The 21285-nt window shown below is 42.0% G+C and overlaps 3 protein-coding genes across 7 annotated transcripts in view; 2 read left to right on the forward strand and 1 right to left on the reverse strand.

The window, feature by feature from the left end:
- The window catches only part of fktn (fukutin), a 7591-nt gene extending 1514 nt beyond the window's left edge, over nucleotides 1–6077 (forward strand). The window contains exons 2-11 of one of the 5 annotated variants that reach the window (XR_012947640.1): nucleotides 95–178; nucleotides 362–562; nucleotides 1848–1994; nucleotides 2229–2359; nucleotides 2842–2974; nucleotides 3122–3251; nucleotides 3750–3883; nucleotides 4146–4270; nucleotides 4585–5005; nucleotides 5808–5949. Coding sequence is in view for 3 of the 5 variants with exons in the window: in XM_076078214.1 (XP_075934329.1) it covers nucleotides 95–178; nucleotides 362–562; nucleotides 1848–1994; nucleotides 2229–2359; nucleotides 2842–2974; nucleotides 3122–3251; nucleotides 3750–3883; nucleotides 4146–4270; nucleotides 5808–6021 (1299 nt within the window). In the remaining 2 variants the exon portion in view is untranslated. Of the gene's footprint in view, nucleotides 1–94; nucleotides 179–361; nucleotides 563–1847; nucleotides 1995–2228; nucleotides 2360–2841; nucleotides 2975–3121; nucleotides 3252–3749; nucleotides 3884–4145; nucleotides 4271–4584 lie in introns of all 5 variants that reach the window. The other 4 variants (XR_012947639.1, XM_076078216.1, XM_076078214.1 and 1 more) reach the window with 4 other exon arrangements.
- On the reverse strand, nucleotides 6074–7448 carry ufc1 (ubiquitin-fold modifier conjugating enzyme 1). Its single transcript, XM_076078217.1, has one exon. It carries the CDS (start codon nucleotides 7286–7288, stop codon nucleotides 6770–6772), a length of 519 nt encoding a protein of 172 aa, XP_075934332.1. The 5' UTR covers nucleotides 7289–7448; the 3' UTR covers nucleotides 6074–6769.
- A 783-nt stretch (nucleotides 7449–8231) lies between these two features.
- On the forward strand, nucleotides 8232–21128 carry ythdc1 (YTH N6-methyladenosine RNA binding protein C1). Its single transcript, XM_076078212.1, has 16 exons — nucleotides 8232–8436; nucleotides 9665–9766; nucleotides 11251–11564; nucleotides 13347–13737; nucleotides 13860–13922; nucleotides 14087–14181; nucleotides 14270–14378; nucleotides 14481–14598; nucleotides 14740–14824; nucleotides 14906–15060; nucleotides 17368–17447; nucleotides 17989–18025; nucleotides 18310–18349; nucleotides 18503–18568; nucleotides 18676–18867; nucleotides 19903–21128. The coding sequence occupies exons 1-16, from the start codon at nucleotides 8409–8411 to the stop codon at nucleotides 20089–20091; spliced, it is 2064 nt and encodes a 687-aa protein (XP_075934327.1). The 5' UTR covers nucleotides 8232–8408; the 3' UTR covers nucleotides 20092–21128.
- The last annotated feature ends 157 nt before the right edge of the window (nucleotides 21129–21285 follow it).

Here is a 21285-nt window from a genome sequence, read left to right on the forward strand (position 1 = left end):
AAAGCCAGTATTATGAATTATAAATATTACCTCAATATAACAAAGTATCAGCTTTTAGCAAAGCAACTACTTTTTTTACATTTATCATCATCAGATTTCCCAACATGCCTTTCTTCTGCAGCCTGGGCCTTACATCCTGAGCCGGACAGGTCACCTGACCGCCAACGACCTCCAATGGGTGAGCCAGTATCGCGTTAGTATTAGTGTTAGCCTCGCTGTTATGATCACTGTTAGCATTAGTGTTAGCATTGCTGTTCGTAGTGCTCTCTGCAGTGATGACAGATGAAGAAAGCTTTTATTTTACTTCCTATCCTGGCAGTTGTTGCTATAGTAACCTCCCTTCTCTGTCTGTTCTCCGCAGCAAACGGTGAAGAAGTTTCTGGGGTTAGCTCGTCACTTCGGGCTGCCGCTGTTCCTCGCCGACACCGCCGCCCTGACGCTGCTCTCCCATGATGCTTTGCGGCAGCGTGACCGGCTGGTGCGTGAGCCGCACTGCAGCTTCCTGTGCACCGGCCGGCCAATCACATCCTTCGCTCTGCACGCCAACCTGTGGAAGTACGAGGTGAGCGTGTGATGTGTGAAGAGCAGATTTCACTAGCGTTATCTAACAAACAATTGAACACATAGCTAGCTAGCTTCTGTGAATCCGACAGCCTCCCGATGCGCCTTCTTTAACAGAGCATCTTAGCCGAGACGTTTCTAAAAGTACGATTGTTCATTTGTTCTTGCTAGTGTTACAGGTCCCAGCATGAATGGGCCTGATCACAGATTTTGTGCCTGAGAAAAACAGGAAATAAATGAAACAGGCAAACGCTGTGGCTTCTCGCTTCAGTGTCCTCTCAAGCTATATTTATTTTTACACTTCTTTAAGTGAAAACAGTCTTCTGTATATGTTTCTCCATTTCAAAACACAGGAAAAATACATTAAGTTGTAATAAACAAAATAACAAAGGTTACACTACTATTATTACATGTTTGATCAACATATCTGTTGTCTCTTGGGCTAAAACCCCTCCTAACTGCACTTTGGCAATATGCCCACAGCCACTGTGGCGTACGTGAGACAGACACTCTTCCAAATGGCGGCGGTGCGTCACCAGTACAGCGAACAGCTAACAAATGCTAACAAACATTCACAACACTTATATACATATTACAGTCACATTAATTAACATATTTAGTATGGATCGACCTAACAGAACATAAAGAGTCGATTCATTTCATCATAAAGAAAAAGTTCATTGTGTAGGAGCCAGATAAAAACAAGGGATGTAACACAGGGCTACTATTAGCTTAGCTAGCACTCAACAGTCAGTCTTAACAGTCAGTAGCGATCAAACAACTACATAAAAAACACAAAATACTCTATACAAATGTTACGTACACATTGGTCCTGAATTCATGTGTCTTTTGTGCACTTTTCATGTTACTAACCTGAGAAAAACAGGAAATAAATGAAACAGGCAAACGCTGTGGCTTCTCGCTTCAGTGTCCTCTCAAGCTATGAGAAGACGCTGAACGCGCACCTACAAATCTCTGGTCGCGAGGCAGATCGACAGCGCTCCAGTGCCACCTACTGGGCATAGATAAAAATACACTTCTAAAGGAAGTTTAATTATGATAGGCAAATCACAGAAATTCGTTCAAATATGAATCTAATAACAAAAATGTGACCATACATTTTGTGTGCGTCACACTAGCTAACAATAAAATAAACAAAGCCACTAACGCTAACGTTAGCTAACGGATGTTTACGTGACAATTATTAAAAGTGGAATGGGCCGAATCATTTTTATCCCTTTTCCAGTAAGATATTTCATTTTAATTTTATTTTTTTTGTCTTTCAGCCCGGCTTCCTATTGGCTGCCGAGCAGAAAGGCTTCGAGCTGCTGGAGCTGCGAGGAGAAGACCCGCGATTGGCCAGTCTGGACAACCTATCAGGAGAGGAGATCCCCCTCCACTTCCTGTTCCGCCTCCACGGTTACGTCATACAGGTGAGTGAGTGTCACTCGTCAACACCTCACAACAGCAGACAGTACGTTGGCAGCCATCTTTGACATGATAGCTTTCAGGTGTGTTTGGGCTCAGGTGTTTCACCTTGTTTCTCTCTTCCCTTTAATTTCATATTGAAATGTTTTCATTTTGTTCAGGTTGATTTTTTGTATGATTGGGAATTAATTACTTTCTCCCAGGTGGTGTTAGATATTAATAAATGTATTTTGTCCCAGGTGGTGTTCCTGTATGAGCGGAGCGGGAACTACCTGTGGCACGGAGCGCTGCGCCTCAAATCCAACATTGACCGAAGCTTTGCTCCCTTCAAACTGCTCGACTACGGCCGTTACTCTGGATCCTACGACAGGTGAAACCTGGTTCAGTTCTGCTCTGAAGGAACACTTTGTATTGCTGTTAGCCTCACTGTTAGCATTAGATTTAGCCTCACTGTTAGCCTCACTGTTGGCATTAGATTTAGCCTCACTGTTGGCATTAGTGTTGGCCTTGCTGTTTCCAACAGTCGCAAATAAAGAAATAAAAACTGACCTGACACATTGAAGATCTTATATTCAGTGTAAAGACCTTTCATCATGTAAAGGGAAGACGACTCTTTAAAACATGCAGTTAAGTAACGGAACACAAGATTAATCCTGAAATGGTGTCTGACAACTGAACTGAAGGCTATTTTTTTTTTAATTCTTTAGCAATGTTTGCTTCACTGCCAGTTAGAAAACTAAACCACTGGGCGAGCAGGTTTCATCTAAATCAAGATGTCGTTAATAAAACAGCTGATTAACGTTATATCTGTTAGTTATAGAAGATGTTGTTTTGTGTGGTCGCCCCCTGCAGGCCGGAGCTGGTCCTGACAGTTCTGGACGGTCTCGACGTTCGAATCCCGCGCAACGTTTCCCATTTTCTGTCCGAGCAACGACAGGCTAGATTCTTGGAGTGCCGTTACCGTGATGCCCGCAACTTCCTGCAGGTCAGACAGACGGGATACAGGGCTTTTATTGTGAAAGGGAAGGGGGTAAATTAATTTAAACCGTCTAATGGAAATATAAGTCGTCAAAAATGAAAATAAACGTTCTCTCTCTCTCCCCCCCCCCCCCCCCATTGTGTGTGACTGTAGCTCTACCCTGATGACTCGTCTCCAGAGGCGGTGGAGTTTCGGAGGAAAGTGAAGTCGTTGCTTCATTTGGCTGCTCGAACGCTTGCTCAGCTCGACGTCCCGTTCTGGCTAAGCAGTGGAACCTGTCTGGGTAAAAAATAGGATTTTACGTCTCTCTCCTGTTGACCAGCAGCTCTGTGCGTTGAACACAAACCAGCCAACAGTTAGTAAAGCTGGAGTAGAGATGACATCCAGAAGGAGAAACATCATGAAGGACTTGGACATCAACAGGTTTCTGGATATGAAAAATATATTTTAGAGAAGCTGTTTGAAGGAATGAAAGAGGTCCAAGAAGTCCTCCACCTCTGGAGCACGCTGAGAGAACATCTGTTAGCTCCCGATGTTCACTTTGACGTATTTAGACGAGATGAAAACATCCGTTAGATCCCGATGTTCACTTTGACGTATTTAGACGAGATAAAAACATCCGTTAGCTCCCGATGTTCACTTTGACGTATTTAGACGTCATAAACGACGTGTTAGGACGTCGACCCGTCAAACACAGAAGAGAACGACGTCACCGTGTCTCTTCTATAAAAGTATAAAGAGTGAGCTGTTTGACTTTAGAGCGTCGTGTCTCCCCCTGCAGGCTGGTTCAGGCAGTGCAGCGTCATCTCGTACAGTCGAGACGTCGACATCGGCATTTTCATCGAGGACTTCCGGTTGGACATCGTCGCAGCGTTCAGGAACGCCGGACTGTCACTCAAACACAAGTTTGGAAAGGTGAAAACAAAATACTTTTAATTTGACTTTACAGTGTTTTATTTCAACAATATTTTACTACTTTACTTTTAATTTGTTTATTTAACATATTTATCAACTTTCTGCTTGTAAAGCGGGTGCGTGCGCTTTATCTTTAAGAATTTTTGTATTATCATTATTTTGTTTTAAATTTTCACTTTTAATCTGGTATATGTCAAGTTGGTATGAATTGATTCTGAAGTGTGTATTTTATTTTGATGGCATGTTTTATTTTGAAATGCAGGTGGGGGACAGTCTGGAACTTTCCTTTCTGAGTGACGACGTCAAACTTGACGTTTTCTTTTTCTACGATGATGGAGGCGTCGTTTGGAACGGAGGAACTCAGGCGAAGAGTGGAAAGAAGTTCAAGTAAATGTTTCTGTTATTTAATTTTAAAACTGTTTTTAAAAACCCTAAATATTAATGGAAGTAATTTAATCATACTAATAAACTAAGTGATATTTTTATGGCAGATTGTTTACGTTTGTTGGTAAATTTGTTTTTTGATGTTGAGGGGATTTTTGTGAAAAAGTAAAAAAATAGTTTTTGTTACGTCTCCACATTTTATTTTGAAACTGGAAGTTTCACAGTGTAACAGTTTTTTGCTATAAATTCATGAAAATGTTTTGTTATAAATTTCTCACCGTTATAAACTCTTTATTTTTTGTGTTTTTGTACACCAGGTACATCTTCCCTTGTTTCTCGGTGTTATAAACCTTGTTCAGTGGCGGGCTGTGCATTTTATACCTGGGCCTTCACTGCTGTCCTGCAGCTGAAATACCACCTTATGACCTCATGATGGCGCCACAACTACAGTTATTTGTTTCTAGGGGTGTAATAATACACGTATTCGTATTAAACCGTTCGGTACGAGGCTTACAAACCGAACAATACGTTTGAATAATACTAGTGCATTTGGAAAATGCAGAAGCTTAAATTGTGGGAAATAAAATGTTTTCTGTGCTCATGTAGGAGACAACTGGCTGTGTGACCTCTGAACCGGAACAAAAAACAGCTGGGGCTCCGCAAGTGTTCTGGGAGGCTACGCTGAACTAGCTTAACGGGAAAACAACAGCAGCAACACGCATTCTGCTACACACTCGAGTAAAAAAAACGAACCAGTTGACTTACCAAATGCTGATCACATCCTCCTTTCTTTGTTGACAAAGAGTTTCATCTCACGGTTAAATTCCAACTCACAAATCTGTTTCTCCTCCTTCAGCCATTGAGTGTTAAAAAAACAAAGCTAGGTAAAAAAAAAAATCTACACCAAGCAAAGTGCATAAAATGTCATTTCTTCCATATCTTTCAATTTGAACTCGGATACTACGGATACTACTCCGACTAAGCCTCTGCTGTAAATTTCGTTTCACAATAGTCACGTGCTCGCCCACTGACCAATCACAGCGCACGCTGCACCTCACTGCAGAGCTGCACATGAAAACTGAGCTGCACGTAATGCTGACGTAGTTGTAGGCCAGCTAGCAGGCTCTAGCACGTCAAAGAATACGCCCAACATGTCAAACTAAAGATCTGATTGGTTGAAGAATATGACAATCAACAATATCGTCCCAATTCACTTAAACTGCACATGGATTCACTTGTGAGTCTGCAGGCCTCTGCCTCTGTTCTTACCTAGAGACACAGAGGTGAGATCTGATTGGATAAAAGCTCTACTTAAAACAAGCTGCACTGGAAGCAGAGCAACTGAGGAAGACAGTAGCTGTGCAATGAGAATATAAGATAATGGGAAAATATGTTTATAAATTATAATACATGTAGTGTATTAAAGAAAAAAAATTATAAAATAGCTATAACTTTGTGATTCTGTTTAGGCCAGCAGAGAAGGCTTTGAAGGCCTGCCACTGACTTTGTTATGAAGTATTTTTTGTGTTTTTGTACACAGGTACATCTTCCCCCGGTTCTCGTTGTGCTGGGCGGAGCTTCTGGAGCTGAAGGTTCGTGTTCCCTGCGAAACGCTCGACTACGTGACAGCGAACTACGGTTCCACCTGGAACGTCCCCGTGAGGAGCTGGGACTGGAAGTTGTCGCCTAGCAACGTGCAGGAGAATGGGGTGTGGCCTCCAGCCGAGTGGGTGGAGCTTATTCAAGTTTACTGAGAAGGAAACTACAAACACCGAAACTACAAATAAAGATGAAAATAAAACTAACAAAAGCTGACTTTTTATTATCTGGATGACATCAACTCACATAATAAGTATAATAATAATAAATGTTTGTCACGATGTCTACAATGTCCTTTATATAACCATAAACTTCATCATTTATGAATTAAAGCACAAAAATTACATCTAAATTCTGTTTTTAGTTCAAAATCGTCCACGAACATTTAATATAAAGAAGTTATAACTTATAAGTTTAAATACAACTCTGATCAAACTTCCCTCATTATTATTTGGACTGATTGTTTGGACTGATTGTGATTAATGCATTTATTAAAAAGAGACATCCAAATAATAATTTGATAAAATAAAACTAATTTCTCTTCAAACACTTTGTCAAACTGCAGAACATTTTATATATAATATACATATACTTAAAATAAAATGTCAGCTGTCATTCAAAGTCCCTCCTGGTTGTGAGCAGACTGTTCATATTGTGATGAGTTCTTTAACTTGTATTAATGAATCATCTGATGTTTCTGTGAGTATGTTTATGTCCATATGTTTTAATGTTTTACTCAGAATCAACTCTGAACTTGTTTTTAATTGCTACAGAACATTTTCACTGAATATTTCTATCTTCAAACTTGTTCCAACTTCACATTAATCTCCAGCAAATAGTGAAATTAATTTCAGTTTATTTCAGATTTATTATATCAATGTTCAACGTGTTCGTCCGGTGACGTCACTCCACCGCCGCCGCCTCACGCTGCTGCTCCTTGTGGACCACGTGACCCTTGCTGATCAGGTCCGGGATCTCCACCGCGAGCCAGGGTCCGAGTCCCAGCGCCATCAGGTGCGCGAGACCGAAGCGCGGCGCGTTCCGGGCCCAGAGCGGCGCAAAGTGGTCCGTGAGGCAGATCTTTCCGCCGCGGTACATCTTCGCGGTCTTACCGTCCAGCTCCGGGATCGCGACCTCGGGCGCGGTGTTAGGGTACGTCACCGGGATGTCGAACTCCAGCCGGAAGTCGTAGCGCAGCAGCTCGTGGATGAACCAGCACGTGCCGGTCCAGCGCGTGCCGTCCGCGTTGGACTCGAGGCGGAACCAGTCGTTGTCCGCCGCCTTATTCTGCTCCACGAAGTGGATCAGAGCCTGGTACTCCTCCTTCAGCCGCTGCGGCCACAGCGCGCGGTCCCGCGGCCCCGCGTGCGTCTTCTGCAGCGGGATCTGCGACACGGCCCTGCGCGTGGCGTCGTCCGCCATTTACAGTCCCCCCCAAAAAAGAAAAACAAAATAAGATTTAATTAAAAAAAATAAACTGGTTTAAATTCAAACAGCTTCAGTTCGGGTTAAAGTTTGTCTTCAGTCCCGGTCTCCGTACTGACGTGGACTTCCGATTGGACAAGATGGGGCTGCGCGTCAAGACGAACGACTTCCTGTGTGGGATTTTCAAAATAAAATCCCCCACACTCCTGCAGTAATTACCTAGATTCCGGTCCATTAACCCGTCTAGAAATCGCTGTTCGGTGTGAGGTCGGTTTAAAAAATCCAAATGAATAAGCGTCAGTTTGTTTTCATCTATTTTTTTAACAGATATTTGTGTGAACAGACAAATTTGAGCAGTTATTGAAAGTTTAGTTATTGTGTCTTTTCCATGTTGTACTACAATAACAATATTTATTTTCATGAATACAATACTGTTTAGTTGTTAAGATTATAGAGAACACATTGAGCCACTGAGTGTGATTTAATGTATATGTCCATTTCATAACCTAATATAGAATCATACAGATTGTGGTAATTACATATTTAATCCAGCTAGCTAGCATATATATATTGCTGATAATTAAAAATAAAATATAAAATAGCTATTGTATTAAAACGCAAGGACAATAAGAAGAACTGGAAGCGGAAGTGCGGGAGATAAATAAATACTATATAATATTTTATAATTGATTATTATTATATTATATATATATTATTAATAATAATTTTATAATAATAGAAACATATTCTTTCATGGATACAGTTTTATTTACAGGAACTAAGCTAATTACATATATTGCATCTAGCTAGCCAGCATATATATTATTGCTGATCATTTAAAGTAAAATAAAATGAATAGCTGCTTTATTAAAACTTTAAGAATAACCGGAAGTGGCCTCTCCATCCGACAGGTGGCGGTAGTTCACCAGGACGCTGCTTTTGTACACCAGCAGAAGAAGAAGCTACAACAACAGACTCAATCCGCCATTTTCTGTCTCTCAGCGGCTCTCTAGTCTGTTTTGTTCTGGTTATTTCGTGTTTGAATCAAAACATTAAAACTGTTAGGTTTGTTTATTTAACTGAAGCTTTGTGCCCGGAGCGCGTCATAGCCGCTGTGATGGCGGCCGACCGGCGCGAGGACAAAGGTGAGGCGCACGAGACAGGCGGCTTTGTTAGCGGCCGTTAGCATTATTAGCAAGTGTGCTAATGTCTTTTGTTCTGTTGAGAACTGTCCTTTCAGCTGCGGATCGATAATCAGCGGGTGTATTGATCAGTTCTTAATGAAGCTGTTGGTGACGTGTGGCCAGGTACCACGTGAGCTAGTTAACGTGTCTCTCGTTCATTAATCACGACGTCAACCAGCTGCTAACCAAACTCCATTAAGAAAACTACTGATTCTATGACCTCACTCAGAAAGTGGAATCTCCCTGTCTCTGTCTCTCTCGCTGTCTCCCTGTCTGTGTCCATCTGTCTATCTGTGTCTGTCTCTCTCTCTCCCTGTCTCCCTGTCTGTCTCTCTCTCTCTCTCACACTGTCTCTCTGGCTCCCTGTGTGTCTAACCCATATAAACACACAGTGTTGGATTTATTTCTTATTATAAATGTATATTATGTATAATATTAGGATCCTTATGATGAGGCACACGGCTGTCTTTCCGTTTATGAATGTGGATTTTAAACCGTGAGACCATCACTTTAAATTAAAAGTAAAGTATCGGTTCAAAACCTCCATTCAGTTTTTCTCTCTTTTATTTCTCATTAAATTTAAAGTCGTCTTGTTATAAACTATGATGACGTTTTTATATTTCATTGGCTAATCAATAATGTGATTAAACCCAAAAAGTAACGGATCGATTCATAGATAACTACGAGCCTCAACATGTTCCAGTGGTCTAAATATGATCAAAGTCTGTATTTTATTATTGTTTGATTTTGAATTATTTTATTTAACTGATTTATTATTTAGTGTTCAGTTTACTTTCAAATAGAAGTTGTAATCCTTGTCTTTGGTGGTTTAGATAAATGATTGAGAATGTATCGCTCATTCTGTTGGTTTTTATTTATATGATTCTCTGACAGTTTAAAGTCTAAACTAGAGCTGGTGACTAGAAGTCACATCTCTGTCTTTTTAGTCTCAATAGCGAAACATGACAAATATGTATTTGTGTATTTTCTACAAAGTAAATTTTGAGTTGTCAGATGTCATAAACGTTTTCATTAAAACAGAGTAAAGACAGCAGCAACATTCTGTCTGTTTGACTCTTTACTGCCGTCTGTTTAAAGTAACATGAAGGAAGTGATCTAATAAGTCCTTCATCATCTGGTCAGTGAGATGAAACTAACGTTGTTGTTGTTGTTGTTGTTGTTGTTTTAGACGGAGAACTGAACGTTCTGGAAGATATTCTGACTGAAGCTCCGGATCAAGATGACGAGCTCTACAACCCTGAGACAGAACGAGCTGTCAGCGACAAGAAAGGTACTGATACTACAGATAATACTACTACTGGTGGTACTACTCATACTGCTGATAATACTACTACTGGTAGTACTACTCATACTACAGATAATACTACTACTGGTGGTACTACTCATACTGCTGATAATAATACTACTACTGGTGGTACTACTCATACTGCTGATAATACTACTACTGGTGGTACTACTCATACTGCTGATAATACTACTACTGGTAGTACTACTCATACTACAGATAATACTACTACTGGTGGTACTACTCATACTGCTGATAATACTACTACTGGTAGTACTACTCATACTACAGATAATACTACAGATAATACTACTACTGGTGGTACTACTCATACTACAGATAATACTACTACTGGTAGTACTACTCATACTACAGATAATACTACTACTGGTAGTACTACTCATACTGCTGATAATACTACTACTGGTGGTACTACTCATACTGCTGATAATACTAATACTGGTGGTACTACTCATACTGCTGATAATACTACTACTGGTAGTACTACTCATACTACAGATAATACTACAGATAATACTACTACTGGTGGTACTACTCATACTCCAGATAATACTACTACTGGTGGTACTACTCATACTGCTGATAATACTACTACTGGTAGTACTACTCATACTACAGATAATACTACAGATAATACTACTACTGGTGGTTCTACTCATACTACAGATAATACTACTACTGGTTGTACTAATACTGCTGATAATAATACTACTACTGGTGGTACTACTCATACTACAGATAATACTACTACTGGTGGTACTACTCATACTGCTGATAATACTACTACTGGTGGTACTACTCATACTGCTGATAATACTTTTACTGGTGGTACTACTCATACTGCTGATAATACTTTTACTGGTGGTACTACTCATACTGCTGATAATACTTTTACTGGTAGTACTACTCATACTACAGATAATACTACTACTGGTGGTACTACTCATACTACAGATAATACTACTACTGGTAGTACTACTCATACTGCAGATAATACTACTACTGGTAGTACTACTCATACTGCTGATAATACTACTGGTGGTACTACTCATACTGCTGATAATACTACTACTGGTAGTACTACTCATACTGCTGATAATACTACTACTGGTAGTACTACTCATACTGCTGATAATACTACTACTGGTAGCACTACTCATACTGCTGATAATACTACTACTGGTAGTACTACTCATACTACAGATAATACTACTACTGGTAGTACTACTCATACTACAGATAATACTACTACTGGTAGTACTACTCATACTGCTGATAATACTACTACTGGTAGCACTAATCATACTGCTGATAATACTACTACTGGTAGTACTACTCATACTGCTGATAATACTACTACTACTACTGCTTCATGAATCAGCTGACAACAATAAAAAATAATAAATGAAGCTGTCTACCTCATCTAAACCCTCCGCTCTGTCTGACAGGAACAAAGAGGAAGAGTGAGCGCTCAGGTAGCCAGGATGTAAAGAGGCTCCGCCCCTCTACAGGCCACACCCCCTCAAGGTCTTCTTCCGCCAATAAGAGAGCCCCGGGGCCACCGCTCTCCTCCTCTTCCTCCTCCTCTAAGAAAGCGCCGTCCAGCCCCCGTGCTCGCCACGCCGCCGCCGCCGCTAGCTACCGTCACGAGTACTACGAGGAGAGGAAAGGTCGGCGAGGAGCGCGAGAGGCGACCAGGAGCCGCGGGGGGGAGGAGGTCCGACGCAGAGAGTCCCAGAGAGGCCTGGAGGCTCTGAGCCAGGTACTGATACTACGATTAATACCTACAGTACACAAACGGTACATTCACATACCACCTTTCAGTTTGATACTAGTATTACAACCTCTTAAGCACGACGCCCCCGAATTTGGGGGCTCTCGGGCTCAGCCCCCCTGAAAATATTGTCCGCAAAATGGACTTATTGTTCGCCAATATTGTGGATTTGTACATTTTATTTACCGGATTAAACAGCAACGTATGGGCAACACTATCATATAAGTCACTTTTTACACACTCCAAACACAACTATAGACTACTAGTATAAGCATCTAGAAAATGTGGCATAAAAGGACGAAGTTCTGGCCAAAAATCGCCGTTATATGTACTGCAAATCAATATTGCACCACGAAGCTAGTGGCTAATCCGCACATCGCTTAGCTTTAGCATTCGACACAGAACGCATAAATACCTTCGGTTTTTCTCTCTGTGGAACCAGTAGAAAGCTGTGAGTGACCAACGGTACCATGACAGTGCCCTTCACCGGAAAAAATCGTTGATTTTTGCATACCTGTTATGAAGAATGATGACAATAACATCGAAAATTGTCCGGTTCAAAGCTACAATCATTGTTGGCAACTGCATCCTGTCTGCTCCCGATCTGTTTCCTGTAGAAGGGGGGTCAATCCACCATGGGCGAGCGGTCAGACTTTCGGCCAATGGAATTTTACGCTCGGGGATACGCGGCACTTCTTGCAACTTTACTCGCTGAAACTTCTGTCAATCAACACCTGCTTCGAAACCCGCCTTCCTGAGACTCTGACGCGTTGAAGGCGGGCTCATTGACTGAAATCGACCGATGATAGGCTGAGCTAGAGCCCCATACACACACATCAACTGAGAAAATCCTATGAATGAGAGCCAGAAACATGCTCTGAGAGGACCCTGGCTCTCAAAATGATTTCTAACGGCTGTATTTGGATGTATTGAATAATATGAGTGATAAAAAAAGTGAAATATAGTTATATAGTATATAAAAGTACAATGTAAGAGCTGCAACAGCTGGTTCATGAATGACGACCTCGCGTGACCTCTCTCTACTAAAGCCTCTTATTCTTCACTTTATCCCAGCCAAACGTTATTCTACGACTACTGATCGTACATACATAGGTTGTGCTATGATTTGGGAGAGTTTTTAGGCTCTCAGCTGCATTATTTCAAAAACATAATATCAATAAAAGTGCTTTTTTTTCAGGCGAACCTGCATATTTTCAATTTGAGCTGTGTAATATCTTCATGTACTATATTAACCAGCAACATATCCACAATATTTACCCATCTGAACAATCTCAAAGTGTTATCTGATTATAGCATCAACAATTATTAAAACAGACCTTGTAGTTACAGAACTCTGGTCACTTTAGTATGGGTATGCCATTTTCGAGCAGAGGCCTACAGATAGGGCCCGAGCTTAAGAGGTTTTAATACTACTACCTACAGTACACAACAAACAGTACATTCACATATACTACTGCTACTCACACTGATAATACAACTACTCATACTGATAGTACTGCTACTGACACGACTACTCGTACTGATAGTACTACTACTACTACTCATACTGATAGTACTACTACTGTTACTACTACTCATACTGATAGTACTACTACTGTTACTACTACTCATACTGATAGTACTACTACTGTTACTACTACTCATACTGATAGTATTACTACTGACACTACTGGTCCAACCCTGAGACAGGTACTGGTATCACCTTTCAGTTTGACAGCCAATCAAAACTCACTTCCTGTTTGTCTTCAGAAGTTGCGACGGGCGAGCCCCTCCCCCCACGGTGGGGACAACCAATCAGAGGCGGTGGCACCGGCGCCGGCAGAGTACGGCTCTGAGCCCGGCTCAGGAAGCTCCTCCCCCGCCGCCTCCCACGTAGAGGACGAGGAGGACGAGGACGAGGGACACGAGGTAGAGGATGAGGAGGAGGAAGAGGAGGGCATGGAGGAAGAGGAGGATGACGAGGAGGAAGAAGGAGAGAAGGAGGACGAGGAGGAGGACGAGGAAGAGGAGTACGAGCGTCGAGGCGAGGGAAACGACTACGACACTCGCAGCGAGGCCGGCGACTCGCGCTCCGCCTCCTCCGTCAGCTTCACCGACGATGGAGAGTCGGTGCACTCAGGATCCGCCTCCGAAGCCTCAGGTAACCGTGACGACAACGTCAGTTCTTACATGAAGAGATTAAGACCCGGAAAAAAATGTCCGGCGCTCTGTTTTCTCTCCTTTTTGTTGCTGTGATTTAATTCTTTGCTTTTATTCTGAAAGGTTCAGAGAAGAAACAGGAGAAGCTGTCGTCGTCTGTCCGAGCTGTTCGCAAAGGAATGGAGAGTAAGGCGGCCATCTTTAATAATGATGAATAATAATTAATAATGAACATGATTAACTTTAAACATGTTGGTTCATAGTTTTGGTATTATTTATTCTAATAAGTAATCAGGTTACAGCTGGCTAGTTTTCTTTAAAGTAATCAGATTACTCCTGTATTGTTTCAGATCCCACCAGTAAACTTCGATACGTCCTGCGAGACGCTCGGTTCTTCCTCATAAAGAGCAACAACCACGAGAACGTGTCTCTGGCGAAAGCTAAGGTACGCTAACGTTTACACGCTAACGTTTACACGCCTCATTCTTAAACGTCTGACTTCTTGTCGTCACGACGATTGCTTTGATCTTCAGGGCGTTTGGTCGACGCTGCCGGTGAACGAGAAGAAGCTGAACGCAGCGTTCCGATCGGCTCGGAGCGTCGTCCTCGTGTTCTCCGTGAGGGAGAGCGGCAAGTTCCAAGGTCATAAAACTAAAGGATCAATTAACAACGTCATTATCAAACATGGCTTATTGTCCTCCAGACGTTTAAACGTGAACTCATCAGCCTCCGTTGGTTCTTCAGGTTTTGCTCGTCTGGCGTCAGAGTCTCAACACGGAGGGTCTCCGATCCACTGGGTCCTTCCTGCTGGTATGAACGCTAAGATGCTGGGAGGAGTCTTCAAGATCGACTGGCTCTGCAGGTCAACAACAACAACAACATATATAGTATACATGTATATATATATGTATACTATATGGAATATATGTAACTCATATTGTATGAAATGTCGTTACATGCGAATATAAAGATGTTATATATTTTATATTTATTGTTTTTACAGGAGAGAGCTTCCCTTCACAAAAACTGCTCACCTGTCAAACCCCTGGAACGAACACAAGCCGGTGAAGATCGGACGTGATGGACAGGTGACCTCACCTTTACCTTTATTTTGGTTAATTTTTTTTGTGCTACATGAAAGGTTTTGAACTACTTTTGTCTCTTTTTAGGAGATCCAACCGGAGATCGGCGCTCAGCTCTGCGCTTTGTTCCCATTGGACGAGAGCGTGGACATCCACCAGGTGGCTCGCCACGTTCGCCACAAGCGCCGGACGCCGTCGGAGCCGCGACCTCGAGGCCGACCGCCACAACGCGAGCCGGGAAGGTTAGCCAATCACCAAGCTCCTCCTCCCGCTTCCTGTTCTTCTTCTGCTGCTGCGACCGCGGCGCCACCAGCTGCCGGACGACGGAGACAACCGCTGCCGGCTAGCTTCCCCCGTGGCTAGCGTTGCCGGTTCTCTGGTTGTTGTTGTTTGTTTTTCCAGTCGGGAGTTTTCCACCGGAAAAGAGTGACGCCCAAAAAAAAAAAGTCAGGCAGGAAGTTAAAGTCCTTGGTGGGGTGATGCTCGTTTAACAGTTTAAGATTAAATCTCAGTTTAATTCTTAATTAAATATTAAGCTATATTATATCTAAGTCTAAGTTAAGCAACAAGATGCACATTTTTTATTTCTATCAGTTAGATTTGTTGCTTTTGTTGTTGCTAAATTTCTCCTTTTGAAGCTCTTTTTCTTTACAGGAGTTTCGTACTTCGGAAGTATAAAAACAAAACTAAAAATCAGAATGTTTGGCTTTTAGCTGGACTGTGGCTGACCCTTTCAGAATAAAAGCTTAAAGGAACGAGCGTCACTGGCTGGACTGACGGAGGAGGGTGTGGGTGAGGGAGGTAAAACTAAAAGAGAGAGAGAGACAGGAAGTGAGGGACTGAGCTCACAGCGGACTGTTTCTGGTTTTTCTGAGAAGGTTTGGTCACACAGGGGGCGTGGCCTCTGGACTATATCCAATGAGAGGGTGAGGAAGTGTCTTTGGGGGCGGGGTTTCGTCGCCTGCTCAAATAAGGTAAAATTACAGGGATGCATAAAGGAAAAGATGGACTCTGTTAAAAAATAAGAAATCCTCTTGGACTGAAAGAGATGACCCCCCCCCCCCCCCCCCCCCTCCATGAAAGGACAGTTATACACCCCCCTCCTCCCCCAGTACACACACAAACACACACTGAATCAGGACAGAGCTCGTGTGTGTCGCTCTCTCTTATGAACTGAAAATAAAAGTGTGTGAGGAAAGAAAAATATGAAAAGTTAAAGAATCCTGAACGGACGGAGCAACAGAACGACGAGAGAAAGTTTTGTCGTTTCTGTTTTAAGGACTTGCTGGTCTGGAGGGGGCGGGGCTGGTCTGAAAGGGGGCGGGGCTTTGTTTGTTGATTGAAAGGACTGCACCATCATCATCATCATCATCACCCCGTCCACCCTTTCAAAATAAGAGGGTATATAAAAAGCCTTAAACATGGACTGATGAGGAGAAAAAACTGTTTTTTATAATCAAAAGTGTTGTTGACACAAACAGCCCCTCCCTCATATACAACACAAGCGGTATGTTGTCCCTTTAAGAGGCTTCTTCTTCTTTGTTTGTTTTTTTTATTGCTGTGTGTGTGCGTGTGTGTGTGAAGCAAAATATGTGTAAATGCTGGAGGATTAGGATGACTAGTACGTCACTGGACCGGGAGACAGCAGGAGGACTAAGTAGACAACAGGAGGACCAAGTAGACAGCAGGAGGACCAAGTAGACAGCAGGAGGACCAAGTAGACAGCAGGAGGACCAAGTAGACAGCAGGAGGACCAAGTAGACAGCAGGAGGACCAAGTAGACAGCAGGAGGACCAAGTAGACAGCAGGAGGACTAAGTAGACAGCAGGAGGACCAAGTAGACAGCAGGAGGACTAAGTAGACAGCAGGAGGACCAAGTAGACAGCAGGAGGACCAAGTAGACAGCAGGAGGACCAAGTAGACAGCAGGAGGACCAAGTAGACAGCAGGAGGACCAAGTAGACAGCAGGAGGACTAAGTAGACAGCAGGAGGACCGGTAGACAGCAGGAGGACCAAGTAGACAGCAGGAGGACTAAGTAGACAGCAGGAGGACCAAGTAGACAGCAGGAGGACCAAGTAGACAGCAGGAGGACCAAGTAGACAGCAGGAGGACTAAGTAGACAGCAGGAGGACCGGTAGACAGCAGGAGGACTAAGTAGACGGCAGGAGGACCGGTAGACGGCAGGAGGACCAAGTAGACGGCAGGAGGACCAAGTAGACGGGAGGAGGACTAGTATCTGACTGGTGTTTTAATTGGATGTAGATGTCTTGTTTGGATCTGATGATGTTAAATTGAAACAGGAAGTGATGGCTGAACACCTGTTGACGCCTCTCACCTGGACGACTCGTCAAACCTTTATTACTGGAGAGTAAATCTGTTCCATTGGAAGCTTTTAAAAACAATCTTTTTAAGTAGTTTTGGTGAAGTACTGTGAGTTTCTTCTTCTTCTGTTTGAATTCGACCTGAGTGAGTTTTTCCCGGAGTGTGTAATAATGTGTGTGTATATTGTGTGCATGTGTGTGTCTTAATTGTGAACTTGTCTACGTAGGCGTCGTCCTGAAGAGTTCGACCTCCACGGCAGGAAACGACCGCGAGCCGACGGTCCGCCCGACTTCAACCAGCGAGCAGGTCGAGAATCTGAAACATTAAATCTAAGTTTTTATTTAAATAACTTAATGAATTTATAAAATGTAAACTGTGAAACTAACTGCACTCTGTAAAAAGCTGTGTGGTGATATGTTTTTATTTATTTATATTTATAAGTTTTATTTATATTTTCTAAGTATATTATTTATTTTGAAAGTATATTTATTTTTAAAGTATATTATTTATTTTTATAAGTTTTATTTATATTTATAAGTATATTCCTTTGAGTTCAAATCGTGAGTGACATTTATTTTTAAATTATGTTCAGGAATTTATTTTATTTTAATATTTTGTATTTCTTTTGCTGAAATGTTATTTTTAGTGTTTCATAGTTTAATTGTATTTTGCTGCTTTTAAAGGACCTTTGTTTTATGTATTTTATGTTTTAATGAATTTGTTTTTTATTTTAATTGTTTTTAATGTTTTTATTTATTTTTGTGGCAACGGAACCGTTCGTCTGCTCAGCTGCCAGAGTCACTGATGGAAAAGTAAAATTTAACAGAAGAATGTATTTTATTTTCAGGGTTCATTCAGGACCTTCGTAACCAGCCGGTGGACAGGTGAGACTCACCTGAAACAGGTCACAGGAAGTGGGCGGGGCTACAGCAGCATCAGTCAGGAAAATATGTTGAAAGATTAAAAACTGTGAAAGGAAATCTGGTTTAATTGAAAATGTTAGAATTTAAAAAAACATATTTTACAGTTTGTTTTTATTTGCAACTTTTGAAATGTTTTGAGTATAAAAACACAAACAGGAAGTTATCTTTAACATGAAACCTTTCAAAATAATGTTCAGCTAACTATTGCTAGAGATTGTTCACTGAAGTTTGTTTCTTGTTTTTAGACGTTTCTCCACCGTCAGACGAGACGTTTTTCTCAACGGGGTGAGTAACCTGCTAGCTTAGCTTCATGTTAGCATGTTAGCTCAGGTGAACCTGTGCTCAGTCTTATGACCACAGGTTCCTGTTAGCTTTGCTGTAGCTACATACAGGTGAGTTGAGGTGCGTTCATGGTCTCACCTGTGTGTTCTGTTTCAGTCCTATAACGACTACATGAGGGATTATCACCACAATGTTGGTCCTCCTGCTCCCTGGCAGACTCTGGTAAGACTCTTAGTTATTGATCAGTTATTGATCTATTGATCAGTTATTGATCTATTGATCAGTTATTGATGACAGACTGAACTAGTGATGATGTCGTGTGTCATCAGGCGACGTACCCCGGCGTGGAGCAGCCGCCCCCCCACCACCCCCCATACTACCACCACAGCCACCCCCCTCCTCCCCCCCACCAGGCCTACCATCACCACCACCACCCCCCTCTGCCGCCGCACGAGGCTCCGCCCCCTCGCTTCAGAGACAAGCAGCGGGCACCGCAGAACCGAGCTTTTACCTCCAGCCCGGTGAGTCTACTGTCGCTCTACTGTGTGGCTCTACTGTGACGCCCTACTGTGACGCTCTACTGTGACGCTCTACTGTGTCGCCCTACTGTGACGCTCTACTGTGATGCTCTACTGACGCTCTACTGTCGCTTACTGTCGCTCTACTGTGACGCCCTACTGTCGCTCTTACTGTGGCTCTACTGTGAAGCCCTACTGACGCTCTACTGTGATGCCCTATTGACGCTCTACTGTGACGCCCTATTGATGCTCTACTGTGTCGCTCTACTGTGACGCTCTACTGTGTCGCCCTACTGTCGCCCTACTGTGACTCTCTACTGTGATGCTCTACTGACGCTCTACTGTCGCTCTACTGTGACGCCCTACTGTCGCTCTTACTGTGGCTCTACTGTGAAGCCCTACTGACGCTCTACTGTGATGCCCTATTGACGCTCTACTGTGACGCCCTATTGATGCTCTACTGTGACGCTCTACTGTGACGCTCTACTGTGACACCCTACTGACGCTCTACTGTGACGCTCTACTGTGACGCCCTATTGACGCTCTACTGTGACGCTCTACTGTCTCTGTTACGCCCTACTGTCGCTCTACTGTGCCTCTACTGTCGCTCTACTGTGACGCCCTACTGTGACGCCCTGCTGTCGCTCTACTGTGACGCTCTGCCAGGAGTTCTACTTCCTGATAGTTTACCTCCATTTCTATTTAGACAAGGTGGATAAAATAACAAACACTTCCCAATATAACAGCATCATCGTCTACGACCTCAATAATAAACACAAAGTAGAATTATTGTATGTGTGTATGTATATATGTGTTATTTAACTACAATCAATATTACATGTAATATAGAGTATAATATAAATCAATCAATAATAATATGAATGTTTGTGCGTAAGATTTATTTCTAATCTTGTATTTATTTATTTTAATTCAACAGCTGAATTTTTCAGGAATCAAAATCTATAAAATCTTAACTGATAAGTTAGTATTTTTGTCTGACCTGTCTTCTCTCCTGTTGTTTTTTTCCCCATCATACAGCACGACTACGACATGCGTGTGGACGACTTCCTGCGGAGGACTCAGGCGGTGGTGAGCAGTCGACGTGAGCGCGAGCGGCAGCGAGAACGAGAGCGCGGAGGACCCCGCCGCGAGAGAGAGAGAGAGCGGGGAAGGGACAGAGAACGAGAGAGAGAGAGGGACAAGGAGAGGGGGCGGTACCGCAGGTGATCCGATGATGTCACATCCTGTCAGCCTGCAGGGGCTTTTATTTTGACAGTCATCTGGGTTTTTTGCTGGTTTCCTGTTTTTTTTTTTTTTTGTTATGAATAAAAAACAAGCAACGTGATGACATCATCAGCTGCATCATCACTTTTTATGCTAAAATCAAATATTGAAAAAAAAATGGTATAAATATAAAATCTGTTGAGTTTTGTCAAACATTTATTTTGATGATCTCGTGTAACAAAGGAAGTGACATCACAGCACAGGAATAGCCTGATTCCTCTTCAACCTTCACTCTACGTTACCCAGAATCCTCTCTGTGCAGCGTTTGAACAACAGGAAACAGTTTTGTTTTTGTCATGTTTTTAGTTGAGGTTCCCAACATGAGGGTCGAGGCCCTTTGACGTGTCACAAGATGACAAACAGGAAACGGAAACATTTATTCCCATTTTTTTCTCCACATTTTGCTTTTATTGTAAAAAGTTTTTTCCTTCATATTAATTGTGAAGAAAAAGAAAATCATTTAAAACATGAAGAAGAAAAGTTTAACTTTCGCCAGATTTTTCTCTTTATTTTTAATAGATTTTTAAAAACATTTTTAGTTTATTTTATTCTCTTTTTTTGTTGAATGTAAATCTGCTACAGTTCATTTATTTATTTTCAGGTTTATTTTGTGTTTCCTGATCAGTGACTGTACTTTAATCATCAGTATGAAGTGAATCAAATTTTTTTAATTCTTTATTTCTGTTGGTCTTCGTCACAAAAACAATAAAGTTTTCTGTTTTTTTTTACCCTTGTTCGCCTCCTGGTGGAGATGACACGTCAGCACACTGTTGTGTCTTCATGAATTAAAAACATGACTTTTTCTGCTCTGATTGGTTGTCACCATGGTAAACACGTCCAGCTGATCTGTTTTATTGTGTATTGATCATCCGGTTAAAGTGTTAAAAGAAAAGATTGAAGGTTAAAACTTTATTTGTTTCGTGTTTCTGAAAGGAAGGAGGCGGAGCTTGTTTTTGTACAAAATAAAAACAATCAGCATATTTCTTCTCATGTGACAGATGTTTGGGTTTCTGTTTTAGGAGGGTAATGAGATTACTATTGAGGGTAATCGGATAACATTTAAACTAAATTCAATTTTTTTTGTTTGAACAAACTGGAACAAAAATATTTCGGATGGATCTTAAAACAATGCTACAA

Source organism: Anarhichas minor, unplaced genomic scaffold (assembly GCF_050575085.1).
Source record: "Anarhichas minor isolate MPS153535 unplaced genomic scaffold, ASM5057508v1 ptg000064l, whole genome shotgun sequence".
Classification (NCBI taxonomy): Eukaryota; Metazoa; Chordata; class Actinopteri; order Perciformes; family Anarhichadidae; genus Anarhichas; species Anarhichas minor.